At 41.5% G+C, this 27,201-nt stretch overlaps 3 protein-coding genes across 9 annotated transcripts; 1 reads left to right on the top strand and 2 right to left on the bottom strand.

Annotated features, from left to right (window-relative positions):
- Positions 1-18: 18 nt before the first annotated feature.
- Positions 19-5,378, bottom strand: MRPL27 (mitochondrial ribosomal protein L27). Of its 3 annotated transcripts, none has more exons than XM_074223771.1 (4): positions 5,271-5,378; positions 1,343-1,474; positions 886-953; positions 19-432 (listed from the first exon to the last, which is right to left on the bottom strand). In XM_074223771.1, the coding sequence occupies exons 1-4, from the start codon at positions 5,335-5,337 to the stop codon at positions 226-228; spliced, it is 474 nt and encodes a 157-aa protein (XP_074079872.1). In that variant the 5' UTR covers positions 5,338-5,378; the 3' UTR covers positions 19-225. The 3 variants fall into 3 exon arrangements, with proteins under 3 accessions (XP_074079872.1, XP_074079869.1, XP_074079871.1); XM_074223768.1 differs by lacking the exon at positions 5,271-5,378 and adding an exon at positions 4,746-4,988; XM_074223770.1 differs by lacking the exon at positions 5,271-5,378 and adding an exon at positions 4,592-4,734.
- EME1 (essential meiotic structure-specific endonuclease 1) lies at positions 5,120-17,273 on the top strand. 5 transcript variants are annotated; one of them, XM_074223762.1, is made up of 10 exons: positions 5,120-5,479; positions 6,103-6,338; positions 7,401-8,184; positions 8,269-8,396; positions 11,970-12,059; positions 12,148-12,257; positions 12,384-12,519; positions 12,758-12,873; positions 13,529-13,718; positions 14,027-17,273. In XM_074223762.1, exons 3-10 carry the CDS (start codon positions 7,425-7,427, stop codon positions 14,201-14,203), a joined length of 1,707 nt encoding a protein of 568 aa, XP_074079863.1. In that variant the 5' UTR covers positions 5,120-5,479; positions 6,103-6,338; positions 7,401-7,424; the 3' UTR covers positions 14,204-17,273. The 5 variants fall into 5 exon arrangements, with proteins under 5 accessions (XP_074079863.1, XP_074079864.1, XP_074079866.1 ...); XM_074223761.1 differs by having other exon boundaries at positions 5,121-5,479; positions 6,103-6,455; positions 14,027-17,272; XM_074223763.1 differs by lacking the exon at positions 6,103-6,338.
- LRRC59 (leucine rich repeat containing 59) lies at positions 14,380-27,201 on the bottom strand. Its single transcript, XM_074223766.1, has 7 exons — positions 26,581-27,201; positions 25,298-25,357; positions 20,903-21,061; positions 20,559-20,663; positions 18,458-18,530; positions 16,865-17,041; positions 14,380-16,233 (listed from the first exon to the last, which is right to left on the bottom strand). Exons 1-7 carry the CDS (start codon positions 26,683-26,685, stop codon positions 15,989-15,991), a joined length of 924 nt encoding a protein of 307 aa, XP_074079867.1. The 5' UTR covers positions 26,686-27,201; the 3' UTR covers positions 14,380-15,988.

Genomic DNA, 27,201 nt, shown 5'->3' with positions numbered 1-27,201 from the left:
TTTTCCAAATAATATGACTCAAGTTTGAACTTATTTTATTTTGGATCTCAGGGATGTCTACCCTCATTGTTCCTTAAGTGGTTGCTTCACATAGTCCCTTCTGTGATCACAGTCAATGAAACCCATTCTCTCAGAGAGATCTGTTTCCATCTTGATTCCTTAGCATCCAGCTTGATCTTCTGGGGCTCTGGCTCTAGTTTTCAACCAATCACATGGCCAGGAGGCTTAGAGCATAGCCACCAATTTGAAGGTGCCTACAGGCTTGGCTGGGACAACATGGACAAAAGTCTTATAGAGTATAGCACCCTTGGGCAGCTGGGTGACCAAGTCTACACCTTCCGGGCTGCTGGGATTGGGCACATACACATCCTTTGTGTAGTGGACAGTGCCCTCTTCCAGGGCATACAGACACTTGTTCTTACCCAGTCCAACCTGGAACACACAAAAACTTTATCAGCTGAAGAACTAGGGAAATGGAAAAGTCCTGGGGGCTTCAAGAAATTCCTTCAATAACTGATCCTATTCACTGGAACCAGCCCATAGGATAGGGATGGGAAGAGACTAGAGGATTAGATAGTTCAATCTTGAGTTCTTTTTTGATTTCCTGAACTTGTTTTCTACTGCCTTGCCATTGATTCTGTGATGCAAAGGACAAGGAGGACTCCAATAGTGTGACACATGCATACAGTGAGCACTGTAAAGTAAACAGTTCTAAGAAGCTGCTAGCTCTCAAAAGACACAATTTCTCTTCCAACAATATCTTTGCTTAAGCCTAGCTCATTCTCTGATTTGGACAGGAATACTAATTAACCAGGGATAAACTCTGAACACAAATAAGGAAAGCTAGTCCTATGAATAAAAGGAAAGGGTCAAAGGGCAACTCACATGAGCTCCTGGATGCCAGCGAAACTGGCGCTGAGTCCCAATGATGTTGCCAGCATGAACATATTGACCTAAAACAGAGGAAATTTCAGCAGGGGTCCCTGAAACTGGGCCAGCTAAAAAAATGAATAGTTACAAGGGGCATCAATACAGATTCCTAAGGAACAATGACATCATAGCCCTATGCTTTAAACCAGCTTCTGATCCTTCCACACAGTGATATTTATGGAGAATGGAAAGAAGCTGAAGTGACTTGGGGTCACTCCCATGAGGAATCCCTTTCTCCAGTCATATGGCACTGGTTCCCATGCCTTGCCCAAATTTTCTTGGTTCCTCAATTCCAAGGCAGGCTCTCAAGAGGCCCCTCATATTCTAGCACACAGCACGGGGCTTCCTCCATTACTCTTTAGAAAAGCAGAGGGCCAAGTGGAGAGGGGATCGCCCTGAAACACACACTGACCTTCCATTTTCTTGATGCCGTAGTGTTTGCCTGGTGACTTCCCACCAAGATTTTTTGAGCTGCCTCCAGTCTTCTTGGATGCATATCTAATGGTGGCAGCCAAGACCTGAGGGGGAGACAGTCCTGAAGGAACTGTAGAGAGATGACAAGAAATGTTATTCAGGGGGAGAGCAACCAGACACCAACTGTCCCTTGAGAAACCTTGTCTCAAAGAAGCCATTTACAGTGTTGAGAAGGAGCAGTAGAAGGAGGGTGGTCTGTTAGGACATTCAGAAATGGCACCAAATGTGTTAGTTTTCAGGGAGTGCCCTGAAGCCCTTGGCTTGTTCCTGGATGGGAGACAACCTATTCCTTGTATTGTCTAGGGTATAAACACTGGAGGGAGCCTATAAACAGAAAGAAAAAGAAAATAAACACCCTGTGCCCTGGGTACATCCAGCTCTGTCAAGGTAGGACACAGACTATTTTAGAATAAGGGAAAAGATACAACTCAGCCAACAGGACACCCACAGAGCTACCCACTTTGGCTCCAGTAGATCATCTGTCTAGAAAACCTTACAACACACAAAAAATAAATCAACTGCTTTTAAGTTAAAGAGTAACCTTGCATAAAGAAGACATCATCTTGAGCTTCTGGCCATATCAAACTGCTAGGTTCCTGATCATTCCTTTTCCCAACACCTAATATAGAGATTCCTAATCTTTTTGGAATAGCAACACTCTTTGTTTATTATCTTGACTTTATGACTCCCTTCCCATTCCGAAAGCTGACATTTTTTATTTTTTAAATTTTTATTTATTAGTAATAATGCGTTCTTTTAGGTGAATATCTATTTCCTATTATATGATTTATTTTATTTTTATTTTTATTTAAGGCAATGGGGTTAAGTCACTTGCCCAAGGTCACACAGCTGGGCAATTATTAAGTGTTTGAGGCCACATTTGAGCTCATTCCTCCTGACTCCAGGACCAGTGCTCTATCTACTGCACCACCTGGGTGCCCCTGACATTTATTTTTAAAATAAAAATGTTATCAAAATTGATTTGATTTGACTGCAAATTTTGCGATACCCTGCTTATAGACCCTTGAATGTCATGTACTAAAAGCTGATAATCATTACCCCAGGGTCTCTAGAGTTACTGATTATTTAGAACATATGAAATCTTTTTCCCCCATCAATTACATGTTAAAAACATCTTTTAACTTTAATTTTTTTTAAAATTCTGAGTTCTAAATTCTCTTTCCCTCCCTTCTCTCCTCTTTGAGAAAGCAAGCAATTTGCTATAGATTATTCATGTACCATCATGTAAACTCTACTTCCATGTTTGCCAAAACATATGTAGCCTCCAAGGGTCATTTAAATTGCAGATAGATCTGGGAACCCTTTAGGAGCCCAAGTTTTTAAGAGTCTTAATGAGGTAGGGACTTTTATTTAGGATCTAAGTTGTCTAATGACAGAAAATAATTAGAAGAGGTCACAGGGTCCAGTTTGTAGCAATTAGGCTGATCTAACTCCAAGCTCTCTCAAACTATGTTTTGGTTTAAAGCCTGTGTTAAAGAACAGAGAACCCTTGCTTCATTTTGAGTAGAACATGGTTTAAGAAATAAACTCTTGGGGGTGGGGTGAGGGAAGAATAGGGAAAAAACTGTAAAACTCAAAATAAACAAAATCTTTCTTAAAAAAAAAAGATAAACTCTTCCTTGAAGCAGTGCTTCTTAACCTTTTGTCCTGAATGCCTTTTGTCAATCTGGGAAAGTCTCTAAGATTCCCTAAGATCCTCTAAGATCTATGATTTGGTGACTTTTCTGGACGTTGGTTTCCTCATGTCTAAGACACGGGATGGGCTACATGGCTCTAAGGCCCTTTTCTAGATATATGCAATCTCTCTAGATCAGAGGTTCTTCTTTTTTCTTTCAAGTACTCCTTTTGGAGGCCTAATGAAGCCTATTAATAATATCTAAGAATAATATTTTTAAACAGAGGAAAAAACACATCATTACAAAAAAACCCAATTACATTGAAATATAGTCATCAAAATAGTTTTTTTGGACCCCAGATTGTATACCCCTTAGAGATTATCTAATCCAACTTCTTTTTTTAAAATAAGTTTTTCATTGATATTTTGAATTTTTATTTTAGCAAGGTAATGGGTTAAGTAACACAGCTAGGTAATTATTAAGTGTCTGAGGTTGGATTTGAACTTAGGCCCTTTTGACTCCAGGGCCAGTGCTCTATCCACTGTACCACCTAATTCAACTTCTTGCTTCTGCAGTGGAAGACAATACCTAGAGAATTTAAATGATATATCCAAGGTCATACAGATGCTAAGGCAAGTTTAAACCTGGAGTTCTCTGTTTCCAAAAACAGAGGTATACATTATGTAACCAGAACCCATGAGGCTTCAGGGATAAACAAATTTACTAGGGAGGGATGAAAGGAAGAGGCACCACACTGAGACATCAAGAGAAAGAATTCCTGTTAGGCAGAATTATGGAATCTTAAGAGCTAGAAAGGAGCTTAGAAGTCTAGTCTAAACTTCTACTCTCATGTTGGAATGCCTTTTATAAAACTCATCTCACTAAATCTCTGCTGGAATACTTCCAGGCACAATGAATTCTTGACTTCCCAAAGCAGTTCTGTATTGAATGCTAGACTTGTAAGACAGCTCCAGTTCTAAATTCTATGAAAAAATTTTAATTTATATTATGTTATGCCATGACAACTCAATTCGTCTCCCTATATCTATCCTTTAATCTGTTTTGCTTAGTATCCAGGGACAATCTGACAGTAGCCTATCTCTCCAACTTTAGCAAAACACACACACACACACACACACACACACAAACAAAATCTCTCTCTCCCCCTCCCTTTTCCCTTAGGTTTTGTCCCTAGGAGTATAATGTTCCCTTAGCTTAGGGACACGAGGTAACAGGTAGAGAGCTGTACTTTTGTAGTAAGGAAAAGACCTGGATTCAAGTTCTACCTCTGAGGCTTATTGACTGTGTAAGCCTGGCCAGGTCCCTTAACTTCTAGGTGCTATAAGTTGTAGAATGAAAATGCCAATATGCACCGCATAGGAAGGCCCTTACTGGGAACTGCCTTTATTATGGAAGTTCCATTTAAACAAAATAAATTCCAAACTTACTGAACCTAACTTTTGAAACCGAACTCAAATAACATCCCCTTAAAGAAGCCTCCTTTGTTACCCTCGGTGAATCCCACTTGAGCTGCCTTCTGGATTTCTTACCTTGTACTATTTGCATTTCATTTGGTAACTAGAGAATCCACTAAGTGTGGAGACATAATTATCTGCGCCTCCTCCAAACTCTGTATGTAACGCAGAATATTGAGGCGCTGGGCACCCAAGTAGTTAGAACAAAGCCAGCCCAGGAGGAGCTTACATTTTAACCGAGCAGACAGCAAGAGCATTCTGGATCCTTACAACATTATCGCTATTAAATACTAAAGAGCGATAGAGATACAATGTATCTCTTGGAAGTACAGTACTACGTGCAAAGCGCCGGCGCTGCTCTAAGGATGCAAGCTGAAAAGGCCAGACAGTGGGCGCTCTGTCCACTAGAGGCCTGTGATCTTGCCACGCAAGGTTTCTCTCGGTTGACCCCGGTGCGGACGGACACTGCACACGTGGCCTGGCCAGTGCACGACACAGCTCATCCAAAGAGCAAATCGGAAAAGCGCCCCTCCCCCCAACTGCGCGAGCCCCGCCCTCCCTCAGAAACGAGGGCCACGTGGGCAGCGGTTCCCGCCCAGGTAGTGACGTGGGCTGGGAACGCGCTCTTCCCCGAGCGTGACGGGGCCTGCATCACTGCCGGCTTCCTTTGCGCCGGCCGTGACCCTCGCGGGGCACGATCTCCACAGTAACCCCGTCCACCCCTCCTCCAGGGGGAAAAGCCAAAGCCCGTTACCCGCTCCCCGCACCAAGGCGAGGCCCGTTTTCTGCGCCACCGAGGCCAGCAGCGCCGACGCTGCCATGGCTACCGTCCGCTCGCCGCGGGCCGCGAAAGAAGCTTCCGTTCCGCTTCCGCTTCCGCTTCCATGACGATCTTTCCGGATCTCGCGGGACTTGAGAACTTTTGAATCTGCGGGCCTTACAGACTTGCTATATCCCCTCCAGGTGAGCGGGCAGGTGTGGTGTTCTGTTCTGATCGCCGCTCCCCTCGCAGGAGGTGGGGGGGGGGGAAGGAGAGGCCTCGCGAGGAGTGGCCGGAGGCCCAAGGCTCGGCTGTGGGAAAAGGCAGCGAGAGGAGCTCCTAATGGCCGTTTTCAGTATTCAAAATGTATTTGATACCCAAATAAGCACAATAAAAGAGCTACACGAAACTAGATGACGTTCTATTACGCACTGTAAGCAAGCGTCCTTATGAGGGAGAGCAGTCACGTGACCACCGCGGCCTTTGTCGGAACAAGCAGAACCTAAACTGTCTTTTTTTTTCCTTCTGAAATGGATGATCAAATAACACCCGAAATACGTTATTCTATTCATTTTTTGTGTCCCGGTTTCCTATTGATTTCACCATTCAGGGAACACCAGTGCACTCATCACATAACACAAAGTGGAATTTCTAAGGCAGCTTGTCACCCCTGGTGGTTTGGCACTTTTTCTCTTTATGTTACGCGTCTGTTTACTGAAATAACAAAAAAAAAAAACCCGAGGAATTAAAAGGTGGTATTTCATCAAAGGCATGAGTTTTAAGAAATGAGTAAGTATAGTTCGGTCCATTTTTTTTTCACCTATAGACATTACTACGAAACGCTGTGGAGCAGATGGGACCAGCAAAACAGGCATTTTTGAAGTATCTCCTTGGGACCAGCCTACCCGGTCTCAGCGCTGGGCATCCAAGTAGGAAGAACAAAGCCAGCCCCGCCCAGGAGGAGCTTACATTTTAACCCAGAAGACAGCAAGAGCATTCTGGATACTTGCAACATTATTGTTATTAAATACCAATGAGCCATAGAGATACAATGTATCTCTTGTAAGTACAGGGTCACTTAGGAGAGAGGACACAAGCTCTAGAACCAGAGCCTTGGAAAAGATGGTACATGAACAGCATTTTAAAGGAAGGACCCTGAGATAGAAGGAGGGATTCCAGGCAAGTGAGAGACCCCAGGCATAAGGCCTGACCTCAAGAGATGAAGTGTTTAGAGTTGGAAACAGAGAGAATGACAGTTGTCCTGAATATAAAATAGGGAAGGGAATGTTGTCATAGGCATTGGCATAGACATGGGCAGAGGAGGAAGGAAGCACAGTTATTTCCAGACACATTAGGAAGATAGCACTAGTAGCCAGGGGTGGGAAGAAGGAGAGCAGGGGTGCATCATTATCTGCCTTTAAAGGGAATGAGGCTTTTGAAAATATTGGTTCACTTCTAGAGTAATCTGTCCCTCAGAGGTGATGGAGGCAGTAATAGAGCCAAAAATTCTGTGTTCTGTGTTCATTCTACTATACCACATTATTTCATTTTTTAAGCCTTCCACTTTGATCCTCCCCGGGTGCCACTAGTTTAGAAAAAAGTGTACCACAGGCCCTGGAGTCAGGAGAACCTGAGTTCAAATCCAGTCTCAGGCACTTAATAATTACCTAGCTATGTGGCCTTGGGCAAGCCACTTAACCCTATTGCCTTGCAAAAACCTAAAAAAAAACCTAATAATAATAATAATAAAAAGAGAAAAAAGTCTACATTGGGAAGGTATCTTTCTGATCCTTTCTCATTAAATTGTAGATTCCAATACCATCCATGATTAGAAAATTTTCATTTGGCTTAGTGGAATTACATCCAGAAAGCTTGGATGTCCTGATTTTGCCATTTACAATCTATGTGAATGTAGGCAAAAGTTACTTCAATCCTCTGAGTCTCAATTTCTTTATCTGTAAAATGAGGGTAATATTACTAGTATTGTCTGCTTTCACAGGTTGGTTGGGAGGGAAGTGCTGTGTTGAATATAGAGTTGTATGTGGGACCTGTTATTGATCTGACTCATGGGTGAATGAGTAGGGGACTACTTTCTGTATTGTCCTCACACTGGTCTCTTTGCAGGGAATACAGCTTGACAGCCTTTTAATGATGAGTCTGAAGAAGCTGCCACTGGAATCAAGTGAGAGTGACTCTGAGGAGTTGCCATCATTTACCTTTCTGAAACAGAAGCTATCTTTAACAGAGAGCAGCCAAGCTGTTGTGGTCAGAAGCTCAGATGCTGAGTGTTCTTCTTCATCTCCAGGATTGGAAGAGTTGCCAGCTGTCCAAGAGGCAGCCAGAACTGTTTCCCCAAAAGAGCCAATTACTGTACTAAGTAGTGAGAGTGAAGAGGAAGAGGAGCTTATTCCCTTAGTACAGAGACTTCAATGCAGAATAACAAATAGTTTTTCTAAAGCACAAGAATCAAGCCATCAGGACTCAAGTTCCCATACTAAATATCAGCATAATGAAGGAAAAGCAGGTGAATGGGAAGAACAACCCTTTCCAAAGGCCCTTGTTCTCTCTAATCCTTCTTCAATAAATGATACTTCAAAGAATGACAGAGATATTATTGAAGATGAGCCACCTGGTCATGTTCCAGCCTACCCATCTGTTCTTCCTGTCCAGATTAGAAATTTGTCAGCCACAGGGGAAAGTTCAGTGCTCTCTCCTCCCCAAAAGAGATCCAAATACACTCAGAAAGAAAAGAGAAGAAACTGTCGGGATGCTCTACAGACCCAAAGAAAACAGAAGGAAACTGAGCAGAGACAGCAAGAGAGAGAGAGGAAGAAAGCCCTGGCCAGTATGCTAAAAGCACAGAAGCCAGAGGAGTGTCTGAAACACATCACAGCTGTATTAGATCCAGGTACTTCTGCCTTTTCTTAGCTTCACATTGAATTCCCTACTCTTCTGACCCTACCTTGACAATGCACTTTGTAATTTGCTGCAGCTCTCTTACAACTTGATGGTGGTGGTCAGGTCCTCAGTGCTCTGCAAGCTATGGAATGTCACTGTGCAATTGAGGCACAGACCGTTCCATGTAGCATCACTTGGAAGAGGAGAGCCAGCCTCACTCAGGTAAAGGCCTTTCCAAAGATTTTGTATTCTTCCTGGAGACCCTTGCTCTAGATAACCTGTCTCTCACGTTATTTCTCTGGTTCTGGGTCCATCAAGCCTCCTGTTCTCTCTTTCCCTTCCTCTGCTCTTTCAGAGAGGTAGAGAAGATAGCTCACCTAAGAATGGGTAGACCTTATCTCACCTCTGACATTGCCTTTAGGACCTGGGGAATATCACTTAACTCCTTAATCTCTCAGTTTCTCTGACAATGCTCTAAGAATGTAATTAAAAATATTTTTTAGATGCTGAAAGTTGTTTACTGGCTGGATTTGCCTAAACCAATGAAATCACAGGTCCAGACTCTTTGATCAGTGAATCAATAAACATTTATTAAATGCCTATGGTGTGCCAGGCACACAGCAAATACAAAAAAGAAGCAAAACATAGTACTTGCCCTCAAGGAGCTTATAGGGAAGATAACATGCAAACAAATCTGTCCAAAGCAATCTATATACAGGATAAAGAGGAAATAATAAAAAGAAGGAAAGAAATGGGATATAGAGCAGTTAGGGAAGGCTTGTTGTAGAAGGTATTATTTTACTTGAGAGTTAGAGGAAGTCAGAGAAGTCAGTAACAGAGGGGTCATCTATTGTAGATGACTTTTTTGAGGAATTTAGCTACAAGGGCAGGAGAGACATAGGACAATAGCAGGGATGGCAAGCTAAAGAGAAGATTTTTTTTTTTTGGTTGAGAGGAACATGGTCCTGTTTGTAGGCAGTAGAGAATAAGCCCAGCACAGAGAGAGAGAGAGAGAGAGAGAGAGAGAGAGAGAGAGAGAGAGAGAGATTGAAAACAAATGAAGCGGGGCAGAGGAAATGATAGGATGAAATGGGAGCGATTAAAAAGTAGAAAGGTGTTAGCCTTAGTAAGGAGTAAGGGCACTTTATCATGTGAGATGAAGTGAAAGAGAAGAGTCCCAGAAGGCTTCTGAATGATAGGGGATGAGGAAGAGGGAGCCTGTGGCTAATGATCTTTTTTCAGTAAAATAGGAGGCAAGGTCCTCAGTTGAGAGAAGGGGAAAAGAAAGTCATTGGAGTTCTGAGGGAGGAAAAGGTTTAAAAGAGCCAATGTGAAGAGTGGGATAATAAGTCAATGAGGGAGGCATGGTAAGGTTGCCTAGTAGCAATGAGGATCCAGTTCAGATTGTGTAACATAAATTGTAGTGGACCCAGTCAGAACAGTTGTGTGATTTTCTCCACCTTCATTCAGCAGCTTTTGCGAGGTTGCAAAAGTGAAGAATGGTGGAAATAATCTAGTAAAGCTTGACTAGGCATTATCAGAGATATGACAAGGAAACTCAAGATTTGAGGTGGACAGTGAAGAGTGGATTTGGTTCATCAAGAAATGGAGAGAAAAGAGAGTGGCCAGTGCTGGGGAGATAGGCCAGGGAGGGGTTGAAGATCAAAGTGTGGATAAAGAATAGGGGTTATGTAAGGAAAGACAGAGGGAGAGGTGAAAGAAAAGCCAGAAGATTTGATCAGCTAGGGAACTTTCAGAATCTTTAAACATTGAAGTGGTACATATTTAGGTCATGGCAAGATGAAAAGAATGATCATTTTTTTCTTTTCTGAAATGGGCTGGAGGAGTAGCTCATGGGAGGTTAATAGGTTGAGGAACTGAACGTTAGGATATTTGAAGGAGAATCAGTGTATATATGTTGAAGCCCCCAGTATGAGGGCAGAAATTGAGAAGGAGAAAGAAATTGTAAACTAGGCTTTGAATGCATTGAGAATTGAAGTGACCTGCTTTGAGGTCTCTAGAATATATGAATAGTATGAACCTCAAAGAAAGAGACATTACCAAGTGATGGAGGGAGGCTTGATCGTCATAAAGGAGAATGAGTGAAGGGTGCCTAGGGAGACTATATCATTAGGGCGGAGCCAGCTTTCAGTAAAAGCTAGATGGATGGAAGGAGAGAGGAAAAGATTTAAGATGGTGGGAAGTTTGTTGTTTGTGGAAAAAGTATTCCAGAGGACACAGTGGAAGAGTTGGGTAAAGTCACAATGAAACTTTGGAGTGGGAGAACTGAGGAGGATGGGAATAAGGAATCAGGAGGTGGGAATGTGGTTTGAATAATGATGATCTACAGGAATCCAGTCATTGGGATGAGAATATGACCAGGTAAAAATGTTCATCATTGAACCTCTTATAGCATAAGAATTGCTGCTCCATACACCTTTCTTTATGTATTAGATGTAGGTTTGCTTTAGCTTCACCGATCCACACCTGGCTCATTCCTTTGCTTTCTTACATATAGAAAAGCAGGCTGTCAGTTAACCAGTAATTTGTCCACCAGGTGGCACTCTACTCCAGTGACTGAAGATAGGAGGCTTCCTAAGCTATATAAAAGCTATCCTTTGCTTAATATGCAAAATAACCCTTTCCCCTATAATTTTGTGACTCAGCAAATTTACTTATACTTGCTACCAAATTCAAAAGTCAGGTTAGGGAAAAGAAAATGGAATATTGTTCTAATTATAAGGATTGTTCTAATTATAGGGAACATGGGATTTTCTATGTGGGAAATTTCTTTTGTCCAACCAACTCAGTATTTCATTTCACAGCCAATCCAGTGTTTCCATATTCTATTATGACAACAAAAAATGAATAAAGTACATGTAAAAATCCATTAAAAAATAGTACTTCGTGCTTTCCTTAAGTAGTGAAATGAAGTTATAAATCTGGGACTTCCATTAACTGGGGCAAAAAAAAAATTTAGCCTTGTGGGAGTAGTAAATGTGTCTTCCCTCAATCTATTCATCTGAAATAGCTCCCAGAAGCTCCCCATTCAGATGTTCCAGAATCAGCATCTTATCCAGATCTGATTCCAGGCAGTACCAAGTCATTGTAACCCTAAAAATCAACTTCCATGTATGGCCTGGTTCTCAGATCTTACAACCAGTAAAGTTTCTAAGCAGAAATCTCACTTCAAAGGAAAAAATAGTGACTTCCCATCACAACCTTGTGTTAGAAACAAAATACTAGGATTTTAGAATTTCAGTATGCTAGGAAAATAGCATGGATCATCCTCATTCCTCTCATTCTATTTCCAAGACAGCTGTTCACTCCATTGCAGAGGCTAGAAACCCTATCACAGAAGTGGAAACACTTTAAAGGGGGTCTCTTGGGGATTCAGGCCAGAAAGGCCTTTGCCTGGAGATCTGAGCTCTAAAGAACTTGGCAGAGATGTAGACAGTTCCCTGGAGCATTCAAACAAAAGCTGTATCTCCCCTATTTTTTGTGGAACCAGTAGCCTGGGCTCTGTGAGTGTGAGGGTAGATGTGTTTAAGTGACTCTTCCTTTTGCATAAGACCACAAAGGCTTAAGCATATCCATTAGTGAAAGTACAGATGCACACTGTGCTGTTTAGAGCAATCACACTTAAGGAAAATGTATGGCTTATATTTAGATTAATTCGATGTAAAGTCCTAATAAATTTTCTGCTGGGTGAGGCCTCTCCCAGAAACTTGCATAAACATTCCACTTCTTCCCCACCACCTGTTGATTCATATCGTCCTCTATTCCTCTTCACAGATTGGAGAGGGAAACTTGACTGAAGAGCCAATCATTCTGGTCTTGCTCCAGGAAAAGGAGTTTATGACCATGATCTACAACTCAAAGCAGGTTGGCAGACTGAAAGCAATAAAATTGTAGAAGCAACTGAAATAATCCTTGCAATTATAGTAATTACCATCTTCTAACTCTTACATAGGACAAATCTGAAGGGAAGGAAACTCTGCAGAGCTTTGTAACTTGGGTCACAGCAAGGACATTAGGGAAAACTGTGTCATTGGCAGTCGTGGAACTCGAAAAATGTTTTAGGTGTGTATTTGCGGTAAAAAAAAGTTATAAAGGCCCAGAGAGCTGGGATTCTGACTAAAATACATCAGTAATTAATGTGCTGCATCTCTGGTACAGAACTGCTATACTCATTTCTTTTCCTTCTAGCACTCCAAAACGTCAGAGGCGGCAAAAACAGGGAGTTACAGTAAATAAAGATCAAGCCAAAGGGAAGGCAAATCATAGGGGATCAAAGGAGAACAGAGAGTTTACTCCCATGTTGTCCAGAGTAGAAATAGAAATGGTAAGTAGTTACTTCTTTCCTAAGCAATGGCGACATACCAAGTAGGCACATTTGATTGCATTTTATTTTCATTGCTAAGGATATGTGACATTAAGTTTTTGCTACTGAAATTTAGTTAGTTGAGGATCTAGAGCTTTGAAGGTTAAGTAATGGGGATCTCTGAGTGACAGATTAGGCTGACCTACACTGGGTTTGTATTTGTGTCCCAAATTTTTATCATTGCTATTATGCTTCCTAGGCTTTGGTAGAGTTGCAGCTTCACACAGAAGCCCAGATTAGAATCCTAAAGAGCTGGAAGGAGCTGGCAGACTTCATCTGTATGTTCACCAAAGCTGTGGCTGAGGCACCCTTCAAGTGAGTGATAGTAAAAACAAACTTCATTCCTGGTCCTTGTCGATTATAATCTTGTGGTCAGAGAAAACATTCCTTTTTCATGATCCTGGCTCTGGTAAGCTTAGAAGTGATATTATCCAGGCTGACCTAACAGTTCTGGAGTTCTTATTTGTAAGCTTACCCATAAAAATTCCCTCCTTTGTTTGAGACTCACCATATACCAGAGGAACAATACTTCTATTGAGGGAGTTTATTGGAGAGAAAATCTCAAGTCAATAAGTTCCAGGTAGATTCTTTTGATCTGTTGGGGGAAGACTGGACTAGATTTTCCAGGAGGCAGTTATTAAAGGTTCAGTAATCAAACTGCAATAAAATTAAAATCTCTTTAAAAAGACTTTAAAGTCAGTGCCCATTTATATTAAGCAGCATGCATTACATCACAATTAAAATGTAACTCAATGGCTACAAGTGTGGAGTGTATTCTGATGTGATTTTACCTCTATTTGGTGTGCCAGCAGGTCTAAGATAAGCACAATACTGTTTATCCTCTGCTGGGGATGGAGCTCTTTGGAGATGAGCTCAGCTAGGGTTGACTTAGTTGCCATTTGGGGGTTAGGTTAGATGACATTTTAGAATATTGTTCCCATGAGTTGTGTTCATTTGGGTTAACCTGCAGGAGATCTCGGGATTGTACTAATTTTTCCTTCTGTCTGGCGAGCGATTGGGCTGGAGGAGTGAAGGTGGATTGCTCTGGTAAGGGACTCGCACTGGTCTGGAAGAGGCAAATTCAACAGCTAAACCGAGTTAGCTTAGAGATCGCCAGTGCAATTGTAACTGCCTATCCCTCACCTCGGCTCCTGCTACAGGTAAGCCAGCTACAGTGCACTATCAAGTTGGATATCATGTTGTTGGCAACTTTACCTTCTACCTCGCCTCACAGATGAAATTCTTCACTTTACCAAATAAGTTAGGATCTTAAATAGTAGTGACTTTCAGCCATGTGACCTTGTTAATAGCACAGAACCTCATTTGTAAAATGGGATGATGGCTATAAAAGTTGTAAGTCAGCAAAACCAGTTTGCTGTGGAGAACAAAGCTACTTTCCCACCAAAAAACAAGCTGCAGCTCTCAGCCAGTGAGGGAAGGACTAATTCATTAAACATCTGTTTTTTAGGCATACCAACAATGTTCATCTGAGCAAGAATGTCACAATTTGCTTGCAGACATCCAGGTGCGACGAGGGGAAGGTGTAACAGCTACATCTCGTCGAGTTGGACCAGAGCTTTCTAGGCGCATCTACTTTCAGATGACTACTTTTCAGCCAGACCTCTCTCTGGATGGCTCAGAATGACTCTTAACCAATGGTTAAAAGTACTTGAATATTCTTTTGCAGGAATAAGTGGGAGCATTCCCCTTCCTGAAAGCCAACGTGACAACTCATCCCCTCATCGTCAATTTTTGGAATTCTTCCCTACCCAACAAATTAGGCAAAAAGTTATAGATCTACATGCAAATGGATCAAAGATATCCCACAAGACACTTATTTAATAATTACAAAAACCTTAAAAAGTCCATTATAAAGTTTAGGAAATTCTAACAATTGTGACTGAAATGGAGAAAGAAAGCTCTTGGTGGACTTATTGATGGGCTTGCTCACTATAACTATAACCAGTCTCCTCACATCTTTAACAACAACACTAAATGGTAGTCCCTATCTGGGTGGGTGGGGATGACTGGTCTGTGTACTTAGAATAGTTATGTGCTTATACAATAAAGTAATTCTAGAAATGGTCCCAGTGCCTAAAGGGAAAATAAAAGGAAGATAACAGTCATTTCTATGAACACTTATAATGTGTTTCAAATAGAAATAGTGAAAACAGAAACCAAAAAAATTCATTTTTCAATGCTAGGACAACCTTCACAGGCCGGCAGTTCCGTTGTCCCTGGAGTTCCTAGTCTTCCCCTCTGCTATCCCAGGAGAGCAGTGTTTTTGTTTTTGTCAGTTTTTCCAGTGAATAAGCATCATTAAGGGGCAATAATTCCTTTCTCCCTGAGAAAAAGACCTAAAGCAAAATTAACCCCCATATTGAAACTAGCTTAAGCTGGCTGGCTAGCTAGCTTATAGAATTTTAATTTTGCACAGTATTGCTAATGTATATTCAATCTTGTGCTGATTAAGAGGCAAGGAACTGAACTTGTATATTTGAACTAAGAATGACATGTGCTGCAGAAAACAGCCCTTAGTCACACCAGAGCAAAAAAGGGTTTCCTTTTAATGACATGGGGATCTCCCTATGCTTAGGACCTTCAGGCAGTCTTAATTTTACTGGAAATGGCAGGAATGCAAGTCTACATGAACTATAAAAGGCCTGTACTTACTGGAAAATGAGTTCAAGGTTGTCCCTGATAAACCAAAGGAAATGTCTTCAGTGCTAATAGGCTAGGCCATATTCTATCTAGCCTCCTGAGTTTGTATGGACGTGCTGAAAAGTTTCAACCCCAGATTTGACACAGCTGGCTGCAATAATTAAGCCACTGTAAAATCAGGGGGTTGAACTAAATGGTCATTAAGGTCTAATCCAGCTTTTTAAAAAATCCATTATTTCTGTGGTTACCAAATTTCTTTAGTGTCTGAGATATAAGAAAATAGGCATTTTATCTGGACAGTGAGTTTTGCATTTGTTGACTCCTGATCTGGTTTTTGTTTTGAGATCCTGGCTCAGGAAGTTATGAGTGAATAGATTTGTGACATAGAAAAATATAAATGTGGAGACAGCTGATCATTTAGTAAAAATATGCCTCACCTTTACATAGCTTTGGCTACCTGGATTAGAAAAGGGGAATGTTCGTGCCCTCCCCTCTAGCTTATTCCTTTAGGGCATGCAGACTACTGTTCCTCCCCACCCCCAACCCCTTCCCATTTTCTAAATCTACAGGAAACAGAATCTTGCATAAGGAACAGAGGCAAATTCCTTGGTTCTCCTAGGACATAAAAATGAGTGTCTCAGGTACCAATTGATTGCCAGTTGGTAGTGATAAGTAGGTCCAATGCTATAAAAAGTGGTGTCTGGCAGAACACAATTCCATAGGAATCCTGGCTCCACAGACCATGAGGCAGCCAATGCTGACAACACACTTATTGCTGAGAGTTTGGCTGTAGGACTCGCTGCAGGATTTCATGGCTTCGAAGCCCGTGGATAACATTCTCATAGATGGTGTTCACATTGATGCAGAAAGGCTGCCACTGTAGATCTGTCACCTGACAGGCAACTACAATTCCTGTGACAGTGAGGAGCACCATCAGCAGTAGCTTTAAGAAAGCCCAGGACCAGGACTGCTTTTGAGGGCGAGACTTCACAGAGCGGGAACCAGACTTGGTCTCTGGAATGACAAGGGCATATTAGACAAAAAGGGCTAATGAATAGATCCTCCCCACACTGTTCAAAAATGTACCAAATCACATTCTGCTAGTCTATCCATACCACCTTTTTTTTTGGGGGGGGGGGGGGCGTTGCAAGGTAATGGGATTAGGGGACTTGCCCAAGGTCACACAGCTAGGTAATTATTAAATGTCTGAGGCAGGTTTTGAATTCAGATCCTGACTCCAGGGCCAGTGCTTTATCCACTGTGCCACCTAGCTGCTCCCATACCACTTTTTAAATAAGGATAACTAACCCAGTTCTATATAAGGGAAGTACTAAAGATTGTTTCTTGGAAAGAATCTAAAGTGGAACTGTTTATGTAACAGGGTAACATAATCTTGATGATGAATGTTCTTCCACATGATCTATTAATAATATACCAAGTCATAGACTAACTCAGAATTTGGACATCTTGGTCTGGATCACCATACAGAAAATGTTATTTCCTAAAGCACAGACCTTTACCAGTGTTTCCAAACTTCAATTCACATTATATCAGCTGAATAGTTTTCAGGCTTACTGATTCCTGCTACAGAACACATAAGACCATTCTCAGCTGTCACATTCACCAGAAAGTTGTGATAACCTACTTGTAGGCTGATGTGTCTCCTTCTTGGGTTTTTTCTCTTGTTCCTTCTTATTAGCTGCTTTGACTGCATCATATTCCTTTCTCCGGCGTTCCTTCTCCTCTGCTTTCTCCTTCTTTCTCACTTCTCGTTCTTGGGCTTCCTTGGCCCGTTGCTTGGCCTCACGTTTTTTCTCTATTTCTAAGAATGCAAGAAATATTTACTTTCCCCTATATTACCATAACGGAAACAGCGCACATTTTGATATTCCAGGTAAACCATTTTTATGCTTATTATCGAGTCACAACCTTGAAGCCTTTTTTACATCTGTCAACTGTGATGATTGAACCACATGACCTGAGGTCCCCCTTCCACTCCTCAATCTATAATTAGAATACTGTTCTTCCCACAAACCCATCTCAATTCATTTCCCATGAGGTAGATTTCTCTTTCAGTCTCATAAATACATTCTGAATGCAAAGACTGGATAAATCCAGTATTCTTTCCCTTTGTGTCATGGAGGCAGTTCATAAGATAAAAAGACTGCCTTGCCTCCCTATCTTTTTCAGGATTTAATTCTTGACTGCTAAATTTTCATCAAGGCATTCCTAATCTCAATAGCAGATGGCCTAGGAATGAAATCGAAATATTAGTATATTATATATAGAAGGGATACATGCAAAATAAAGTCTAGATACTAACCCTTACACAGATAAAAGATGACTTAACATCTAAGCTGAAAGGCCAGACAGCCTCTAACAAGAAAATTAGAACTCTGGAGAGTGGCAGTTTTCCTAAATTGAAGAATGGATGAGAAATATACAAAGTCTGTTGAGACTAAGAAAATAAATCTATTTAGGATTAAAGAGAGGCTATATGGGGTGCTGTCCTTAACTCTGATGTAGTGATTTATAAAGTTAAGGAACAGTTAAATTTGATAATACTTATTTTGGGCTACAGTTCTAGTCTACATTAACACCTTGAGGGGCTAACAAAATATTTCAAAACACATGCCACAAACCATGAACAGATCATGGTTCAAATTTATTTTTAAGTTGGCTCCCCGGAATACATAACATTTCCCCACAGAAACAATAGTGTTTAAATTCCAAAGTGGCCCACGGAAGCCTTTATCTTTCAATCTTTACCTAAAACCCAGCCACCCCAGAAACAGAAGGTCCTACCAATAAGGAACAGTTAATTATGCTCTATTGACTAAGTTGCCTTGAAGACAAGAGTCTGGAAGAAGGAGTCTTAAAAATCAAAAATGTTCAGAATCCATAGGAAAATCCCAGAATCCCAAGAAAAGTTTATCTATTCATCTTTGGAACTCTAGCCCCAAGGCCCAACCCAGGGGACTGGTGACTAACCCAAGACTCTAGACCATACTCAGGTTTATATCTCATCTACTTAGACCTTATTATCATATCCATGCTGCCACCATCCAATGCTTCCCCCACCTTCCCAACTCTCTATATGTTATCTTCCCTGCTAAAAATCTAAGCTTGATGACATGCATAATATGCACACAAAGATGTTCCCTAGCATTCACATACTGACTGCTACATAACAAGCATTTAATACATGTTTTTTCATTCAAAAATAATGGGTACTGACCTCGCTCAGCCTCCAGTCGCCTCTGTTTCTCTCGCTCTTGATCAGCCTGGACAACTTTCATGTGCTGCAGTACCTGCAAAGACAAGAATCAGTACTATAGGATTTACATGTGAAAAAAAGCAGTTTGAACATACCGACCATGATGACACAGAGTATGGTGCCCTACCTCTTATGATGAAGGGCAGGAAGTACATTTTCTCAACTCTTTCCTTGGGCCAAGCTTAGACATTACCATTATAAAGCATCATTTCATTTGTTCTATTTGCACTGTGATATAGTCCTTGTATAAACTGTTTTTCTATTTTACATGTAACTCACTGCACCAGTTCACCTAAGTCCCATACTTCTCTAGATTCATATTTGTTATTTCTAATGGCACATAATACTTCCTTACATTCTTAGGTCACAATTTATTTATACATTATCCAACAATTGATAAGCTCTTTTATTTCCAATGTTCTGCTACCCCCCAAAAAGGAACACTAATTCTTATTAGTAATACACTAATTCAAAGTAGCTGAGTCTCAAGGAATGAAAAAGTAGCATTTTCAAAGTTCTGGGTTCCTTTATACCATATTCAGGCTTTTGAGAGTTTGTAGAAAATTTAACTCCTGACCTTGTACCTTAACTAATCAGGGCTGGACAAGATGCTTGATTAATTCGTTAAAGTAGTATTAAAAAAGCTGGGAGAGCTATGGTCAAAGGAGCAAGAATCATAACTCCATTTTACTCCCTATCTCAAACTCTTTTACCAGCTCCAGTTAAGCAGAACAATAAAATTTGAAAGCAACAATAAAAGCCATTCAAAGCCCATAGAAGATACTTAAGATACTGTCCATATGAAACAAAGGTAGTAAAAATCTGAACTGTCAAAATATTAAGATGCAATGAACATATCCATATTTTGCTGCCATACCTGGGTATGATCTTTCACCTTACCAAGATAAGCACAACACTGGACACTTATTTTCAAATGCATTTCAAATAACTTGGGGTCCTGACATCTCCATAGTCTAGCCAAACACAGTAAAATCAGGCACAGTTGAGTGGCCCCTTCATTCCAGGGGTAAAAGAGTTTGCAGAGTACTACACTACAAGAAACAGAACTGAAACTCACTGTTCTCAAATATGTCTCAATGCATGAGTTGGCTAATCAAACAACAGGTGTTTTGTTTCCCAGGCAGACCTGGAGAAAAGTCAAGTCTGTCAGTGGAAGTGAGTTCAAGTTCTGTGGAACTCTCCACTCTAGAGGCTAAACTTATTACCCCCGACTCAGTTCCTGCTATTAAGACATGTACAATCTAGAGAAGGAACTGGGAGGTCCTAAAAAGTCCTTTTTATAGTATATAATTTATATATTATATGCATATGTATGTATATAGTCGTATAGTAACCACTTACAGAATATCCAAAAGTACATATTTAATGCCAAGAGAAACAAGATAATATCTTATTTTAAAAGATAGCCTGCTATTTAAAAGACTTGGCAGTTACAACTACAGCATAGAAATTCACAATAGATAATGAACAGAAATGATGAAATTTAAACCATCACTAGGAAATGTGGACTTAGTTCACATAGAAAGGTAGATATTTTCCTACCATATCATTACAAAATCAAAGAAGTGGTGTAGACCACAGTAAGTCTATCCAAGTAGTGAGTTAGAAATCTAGTACAGTAACTAAAGTTTTAGAGATGAGAAGTCTAGGGGACAGCTAGGTGGCACAGTGGATAGAGCACCGGCCCTGGAGTCAGGAGTACTTGAGTTCAAATCCAGCCCCACACATACATACACACACAGAGATGAGAAGTCTACAGTGTTTTGATCCTAGATGCTGGCATGTCCTGTGTTGACAGGCAGATAGTCACAGTGGTATACTTTTATTTCTCTATTAGTAAAGGCAGAACATGTTATCTCCTAGTATACTCATCATAAATAAGAGCTATCATTTATATTTTGCTTTAAGGCCTGCAAAGTGCTATAAATTTGAACAAGGCTATGTTATGGTTGGGATGTTCCTTTAACCAAAAAAGTTTTAAGTGGAAAAATTGGAAGGATTCAAGGAACACGTGGATGAAATACAGAGTCCATATCCTTACCCTGATAGCACTCTGCTTACACTGCTTCTCATCCAAGCAATCACCAGCTACTTTGGCCAGGACAGGATCTAGAGGATTATCCTTCAGGTCCAGCCATTTCAAGTTCTAAAGTGGAGAAAAGGGAAATTAAGCCAGAATCCACAAAAATGTTCATCCAAAGTAAATAAACATAAAAAACATAAACAAATAAACATAGAGAAAATAATTTAGATTCTCACTGACTAAGCAGTTATGCAATGCAATTCCCTCTTCAGTGGAGAAAACTCTACCATAAACCTTTTCAGATATAACACACAGTATGCAAGACTTGTTAGCCAGTATTTGATCTTATGGAGTACTGTTACCTTAAGCTGAGCAAAGCTGACAGGCAGGGTGACAAGCCTATTGTTGAGGAGATCCAGGTGCTGCAGGTTGACCAGTCGGCCAAAGTCAGCAGGCAGCTGCTGCAGGCGATTTTTACTCAAATCTAGTTTCACCAGGTGTGTTAATCCACAGAAATCAGACTAGAATCCAAACCAAAGAGAATTCTATTCAATTCCAAAAGCATTTAGAAGAACACTTAGTCTTTGATGACAGGTAGCGCTAGTCAAGACCCCAAACATATTGTCAACAAAAATTACATCATCGTCCTTAAAGGTAAAACAGTATAAAGGGAAAGAAACATGAACATGGAGTTGGGAGAAATTTGAGTTCAAATCTGGCCCCTGACATCTATTATCTGTATAGCCCTGAGCAAGTAATCTAATCTCACCAGGATTCTTTTTCCATGTATAAAATAATTACAGTTCTATGGTGTCTATTTCATAGATATATTGTGAACATCAAGAAAAGTTATTTATAAAGCTGATAGCACTCTTAAGTGTCAGCTATTATGATTTTAATAGCACATCAAACATTATCCCTCACTCCTTCTCTAGGCATTTACATCAAAGCATAAATAACCCAAAAGGCAGGCATTTAAACAAGGAAGAGAGTTGCAAGAGACCAAAACATGCAAAGAAGGGGGAGCTCAGAAGAACTGCTTTCTGAAGAGAAAGAATTTCAAAAGCTTAACAAATTTGACTCAAATAATCAAACACCTACTGCAAGAGGTCGAGCAGGGCATAGAAAAACTAAACTCAATCCTATAAGTTAGTGAATGTGACTGAAGTGCCAAAAAAAGCGAGCATCAATAAAACATTTTTTAAATTACATTGAAAATTCAAAAGGAACACACAAAGGATTTTTTTTGTTACTAGGCATTAAATTTAACAAACTTTTTAAAAATTTCATGTACTGATGTTCATATTTTTTTTTACAAGGCAAATAGGGTTAAGTGGCTTGCTCAAGGCCACACAGCTAGGTAATCATTAAGTGTCTGAGGCCGGATTTGAACTCAGGTACTCCTGATTCCAGGGCCGGTGCTCTATCCACTGCTGCCCCTGATGTTCATATTTTTAAAAATCTTAAATAATTCCTACCTTCAAATCTGTTTAGTATAAGAAAGGTTTAAGTAAAACGATATAAAGTATTTCGGAGGTAGAGAGCAGAGTCAATTTGAGGAAGGTGGTAGGAAACAAGAAAGTGCTCATGAAAGATAGATTCTTCAAGAATGGACTCTGAGGGGTGGCTAGGTGGTACAGTGCAGAGTGCACTGGCCCTAGAGTCAGGAGTACCGGAGTTCAAACCCGGCCTCAGACACTTAATTAACTAGCTGTGTGGCCTTGGGCAAGCCACTTAACCCCATTGCCTTGCAAAAACTTAAAAGAATGGACTCTGAGAAATTTTGATTCATGAGGAATTTAAGCACAGGAAAATGTATTCAGGTAATAAAATTACTGAGTTTAACTTCAGAGTAAGTATAAGTATGTATGTATATGCATGATATATTAGTGTGTGTGTGTATATATACACTCACATGCAGACCCTGCCACCCTGTAAAAGGCTCAAAGGAAAACTGAAGTGATTTCAATGATTATCATCCTATAATCTGAGGTTTCTCCTAAGGCACAATCAGTACTTTTGATGGCCTATTCACTTCTTACAAGAATGTTTCCTGGTGAAATTCCCCACACATTTAAAGGGTTGGGCTTCAGTTCCCCTCTCTGATTTTTAAAGTGCTGTCCAAGTCCTGGCATCTGCTGATTCTACTACTGAATATTCTTGTGAGAACCTTGATCCTGATTTGTGATAGAATGAGCAGTTATCATGGAATCTTAAGAAAGACTGTCAGACAATGGGAAGTGAGAGAGCTGTCAGCTATTCTCCAATTGTAGATATTTTTGCCTATTACCAACAAAAAAATTATTTTTAAAACACAAATTAAGTCCTTTTTTGACTATACCTTATATATTTAGGATAAAACTTAAATGCTGTATATACACTATCAGCCTAATCTCCAAAAATATTTGTGACACTCCACTGTGACAACATTGGTGTCATGTAGTATTTCCTTGTAGTCCCACTAACACTAAATTTTATCATTTCAACTCATTTCTAGACACTGCCTTATTCTGTTCTCTTATGTATATGCCCTATCTCCCAACCTAGCTAGATTTTGTCTTGAAGGCAAAGACCACGTTTTTAAAATAGCTTCCTCCTCCTTTTCCCCCACTCAGTACAAGGTTAATATACAGGGTTAGGATGAAGTATGCAGAAGATGTTTAATAAATGCTCACTTAATTTTTTTAGAAAGCAACAACCAGGTCAGTGCTAAATGTGATGATGAATCTGGCAATTGACCAGGACCTGAACTAACACTTATAGGGATGGACAAAGGTAAATGGCAGATTTGGGAGTTGTGAAGGACAAAGCAACAGGAATTGGTAACAGACTGGATGTGATGACAAAAGTGGTTAGTCTCAAATTATAGTTTCTTACTTGGGCAGCTGATGAGCTAGTGGCCACAGAGATGAGTCCAAGGCCCAATAATCCTTTCCTGTCCCCACCAAGGAAGCATGATGTTTCTAAAATACCCTTCTTCCTAGGAACTCAAAGCGATTCACAAAATTGTTTCCATTCTCCTCAGTGATGTGAGGCATGAAATATTTTCCTCACTTTGCAAAGGGATAATCTGAGGCAAAAAGAGAATGAGTGACTTGCCCACACTGTAGAAAAGTAAGGACTAAACCCCAGGTTTTTATCTCCTAATCTGGAGCTTTATCCACTCAATCTCTTATCCCCAAGTCTTAACGACACAAAAACAAACAAAAAAACCCACCCCACAACCACAGCCTAAGCCATTCTTTGACAAGGCTCTCTTTCTGGAATTCATTTATGCCCCTGCAAAACCTGCTTCTCTTCAACCCTTCACTATTTACTACTGGCACCACCATCTCTGAAAGACTAAAAACCTGTCATTTTTGACTCCTGCTTCATCTGCCACCTGTAATCACTGAATCCTGGTGTTTTTACCTTCACAAGTTCTCTTCTGTCCATTCATTAATTACCATGGTCATCATTCTAGTTCAGGTGTGATAATTACTTCAGGACTATAACTAGCCTATTTCAACTCTTCCAAAAGCAAAATCCTAGTCAAAAAACAACTACTCAAAAAATCATCTGTGACTACTGTATACTCACCCTAATGTTTAAGACCCCTTGATTTGTGCCTGTTTTTTTCCCCAGACACCTACATAATGCACCTTTAAAAACTTAAACAATACTGCTCAGAAACTCCCAATATGACTATTCAAACACAGTAGATGTGAAACACCATGCTTTTGAGAGCTTCTTTGCTATCTTTAGATATGACTGCTTGGAACCTGCCTCTTCAGTATGCTTCTTAGCTTTCATGACTTAATACCCCCACTCCTCTTGGTTTCTACTCAGTTTCCAAGAATGGCTTTGACTAAAGGCTTCTGCTGGATCTGCTCAGAAAGAGGACCCAGTAATCTGTTCCCATTCTCAAATTGGTAGCTTTGATGAGATAAGTTATCTAGAGAGTCACTCTGCTGGCCCCACTGCCTTTACCCCTACTGCCAGAAATAACTATATGAATATTGGGGTCCTTTGAGATTCTTCTACATACATACATACCCACTACACATAGAGGCGTACATATACTCTCCACCACCAACAAAACTAATCTTTCTCCTAAACATGACCTTTGACTCCTACTTTTTATGTATGTGCTGTTTACTCTAGCTCAAGTATCCACCTGGTCACCAAGTAAGATGTAGTTTGAATTCTACCTCCTCAGTCCTCAAAATGATGTTATCAGTGTAAATGACATTAAAGAGGCATTTGCCATCTGCTTTGCCACTGCACCCTAAGAACCATGAGACTTTTTTCACTCAATTTGCAGCAACCCAGACTTAAACAATGTCTTAAATATAGTAAACATTTAATAAATGTTTTTCATTCAATTCATTTAATCCACATCACCCAAGCCAGAAGTAATTTTTCCTTTCTCCAAGCTTCCATAGCACTATACAGCTTTCTGATTATACCTGTACTATCATCATGAGGTAATTTTTATCTTATTTTTCCTCACTAGACTATAAATTCCATGAAGACAGAAAAGATATTTTGTTCATATCCCCAACAGCATATATCATAGAATCTCTGTCCTCATCAATCCTTTCTCCTAAAACTACTAGTCTCTACATAGTTGACTGGAGCCATTAGCTCTCCTAGGAATTCATGCTCGTGGTGAATCCCCCAGCCTGTAGCAAAAGTTACCTGCTTCTGTTGCCCCTGCCCCCCCCACCCCCCCACCTGGTGTTCCAAGGAGAACCAGAGTCCTTTGTTGATCTTACCGGTAATGAAGACAGTTTGTTGCAGGAGAGATCCAGTACTGTGGCCTTTGGAAGAGCAGCCTAGAAAAGGAGCAGAGGAGAAGTGTAAAATCCATATTTGGTCAGAGGCTACTATACTTGGTGAAATGTTTGCTAAAGGAGTATCTCCTGGAGTAGAGCAGTTGGGTTAGGTTAGAAAGCACAATACTAGAATGAAATGCTGAGAGGACTCAAAAAGGGAATAAACTGAGGCCAGCCTTCAGTTTCTTAAGGAAACAAAGAGGAAAGTGTTGACTTATAGGGCAAAGAAAAACTCTGATAATAGAATTGAACTTAGGGCTTCAGTACAAAGTTGGATATATCTTTAAAAGTCTTTGGAACAGGCGTGGCTAGGTGGTTCAGTGGATAGAGCACGGGCCCTGAAATCAGGAGTACCTGAGTTCAAATCCAGCCTCAGACACTTAATAATTACCTGGCTGTGTGGCCATGGGCAAGCCACTTAACCCCATTGCCTTGCAAAAATCTAAAAAAAAAATAAGTCTTCAGAACATCCCTTCTTCCAGCTAGGGCAGGAGTTTTTGACTTTTTTCCAAAACTTAAAATTAAAGAAAACACTAAATTCCATGAAAATAAAGATGTATTTTTATCATTTCATGTTTATGACCCCACCCCTTCTCCCTGCCATTACCAATTTACCAGTATTAACCCCTGCAGACCCAACTCCATCGGGTTTTGGGATGAAAAGGGAATGATCTCTCCTTTTGTTAAGACCAAAGATTGGATATTTAATTTAAGCCAACCTACCCCTAATAGGAATCAAAAAAACTGCAGACTATTACCGCTGGAAGGAACTCTAGGGATTATCTAGTCTTTTTTTTTTTGGTTTCTTTTTTTTTTAATTTGTTCTACCCACTAGATAGTCTTAATCCACTCAGTCTACTGATATAGAAAAGCAGGCCCAGAATGACTTGCAGGCTAACAAGTGGCAGAGCCAGGCCGGATCCGAACCTGGGTCGTGGAGGGTGAATACCGGCCCCTGCCCCCCAGGGCTCAGAATTCCTCATCCTGACCCCCCAGGGCCCCTCCAGTCCCAGTGCCCAGAGGTCACGGGGGCCACACCCAGCCCCGCAGGGGCAGCGGGACCCCCTCCACCGAGGTCACGGCGCAACCCCGGAAGGCGGAGCCCGGGACTCGCGGGGCGTCCGGACGAGGAAGTGTGCGCCGCGCGGGCCCATCCCCCCACCGCGGGGTGACCCGTCCGCAGCCCCCGCTCCCCTCGCGGCCGGGGCGGTGCCCACACTGACCAGCTCCTTGACGGGCACCTCGGTGAGGTCGCTGAGGCTCAGGTCCAGCTCGTTGCCGTCCAGCTTATCCCGCAGGCCGGACCCCTTGCCTCCGCTCTTGGCCATGGCTCTGGGAGGGAGGAGAGGGGGGCGGCGGGGGCGCGCGAGGGGAAGGGGCGGCTTCCGGCGGCGGGCACGCGCCCGGGCGCTCCGCTAGGATCCGCGCCAAGGCCGTTTAACGGACGGGAGTCCGCGTGGCTGGCACAGCCTCAGCCGCCCGAGGCCCTCCGTCCGGGACGCAGCGCCCACAGCCGCTCAGCCCGCGGCCCCGGCCCCGCCTCCGTCACTGCCGCCGCCAGCCACTTCCGTGTCCACGTCTTCCCTCCGGTTGACACCGAGGCGCGGGGGGGGGGGGCGGGCAGAGAGGCCGGCGCATGCGCGAGCGAGCGGCCGGCCGCCCCCTAGTGCCCTGGAGGCTCCACGGCTCCCACAGCTCGCGGGCTGCCGATTCTGTAGGCGGTGTTGCCTAGCATTTCATCGTTGAATCGCCTCCAACAGTTAATAAACATTTTTTAAGCGCCGGACACTGTATTAACCACCGGAGACAAACGCACACCAACGAAAGCGGCCCGTCCCGGAGAT

The sequence above is a fragment of the Macrotis lagotis genome, chromosome 2, assembly GCF_037893015.1.
Source record: "Macrotis lagotis isolate mMagLag1 chromosome 2, bilby.v1.9.chrom.fasta, whole genome shotgun sequence".
NCBI lineage: Eukaryota > Metazoa > Chordata > Mammalia > Peramelemorphia > Peramelidae > Macrotis > Macrotis lagotis.
Note: the sequence above shows the minus strand (reverse complement) of the source record. Positions and strands in the feature narration are given on the sequence as shown.

Excerpts from the sequence above, each read along its gene's own strand:
- MRPL27 (XM_074223771.1), bottom strand. The coding sequence starts at position 5,337 with ATGGCAGCGTCGGCGCTGCTGGCCTCGGTGGCGCAGAAAACGGGCCTC. Across the intron at positions 1,475-5,270 it reads CGCCTTGGTGCGGGGAGCGG|TTCCTTCAGGACTGTCTCCC; the intron begins GTAACGGGCTTT and ends ATCTCTCTACAG. Across the intron at positions 954-1,342 it reads CGGCATCAAGAAAATGGAAG|GTCAATATGTTCATGCTGGC; the intron begins GTCAGTGTGTGT and ends CCTCTGTTTTAG.
- EME1 (XM_074223763.1), top strand. The coding sequence starts at position 7,425 with ATGATGAGTCTGAAGAAGCTGCCACTGGAATCAAGTGAGAGTGACTCT. Across the intron at positions 12,258-12,383 it reads GAACTCGAAAAATGTTTTAG|CACTCCAAAACGTCAGAGGC; the intron begins GTGTGTATTTGC and ends TTTTCCTTCTAG. Across the intron at positions 12,520-12,757 it reads CCAGAGTAGAAATAGAAATG|GCTTTGGTAGAGTTGCAGCT; the intron begins GTAAGTAGTTAC and ends TATGCTTCCTAG.
- LRRC59 (XM_074223766.1), bottom strand. The coding sequence starts at position 26,685 with ATGGCCAAGAGCGGAGGCAAGGGGTCCGGCCTGCGGGATAAGCTGGAC. Across the intron at positions 21,062-25,297 it reads ACAAACTGTCTTCATTACCG|TCTGATTTCTGTGGATTAAC; the intron begins GTAAGATCAACA and ends TTTGGATTCTAG. Across the intron at positions 20,664-20,902 it reads TCAGCTTTGCTCAGCTTAAG|AACTTGAAATGGCTGGACCT; the intron begins GTAACAGTACTC and ends TCTCCACTTTAG.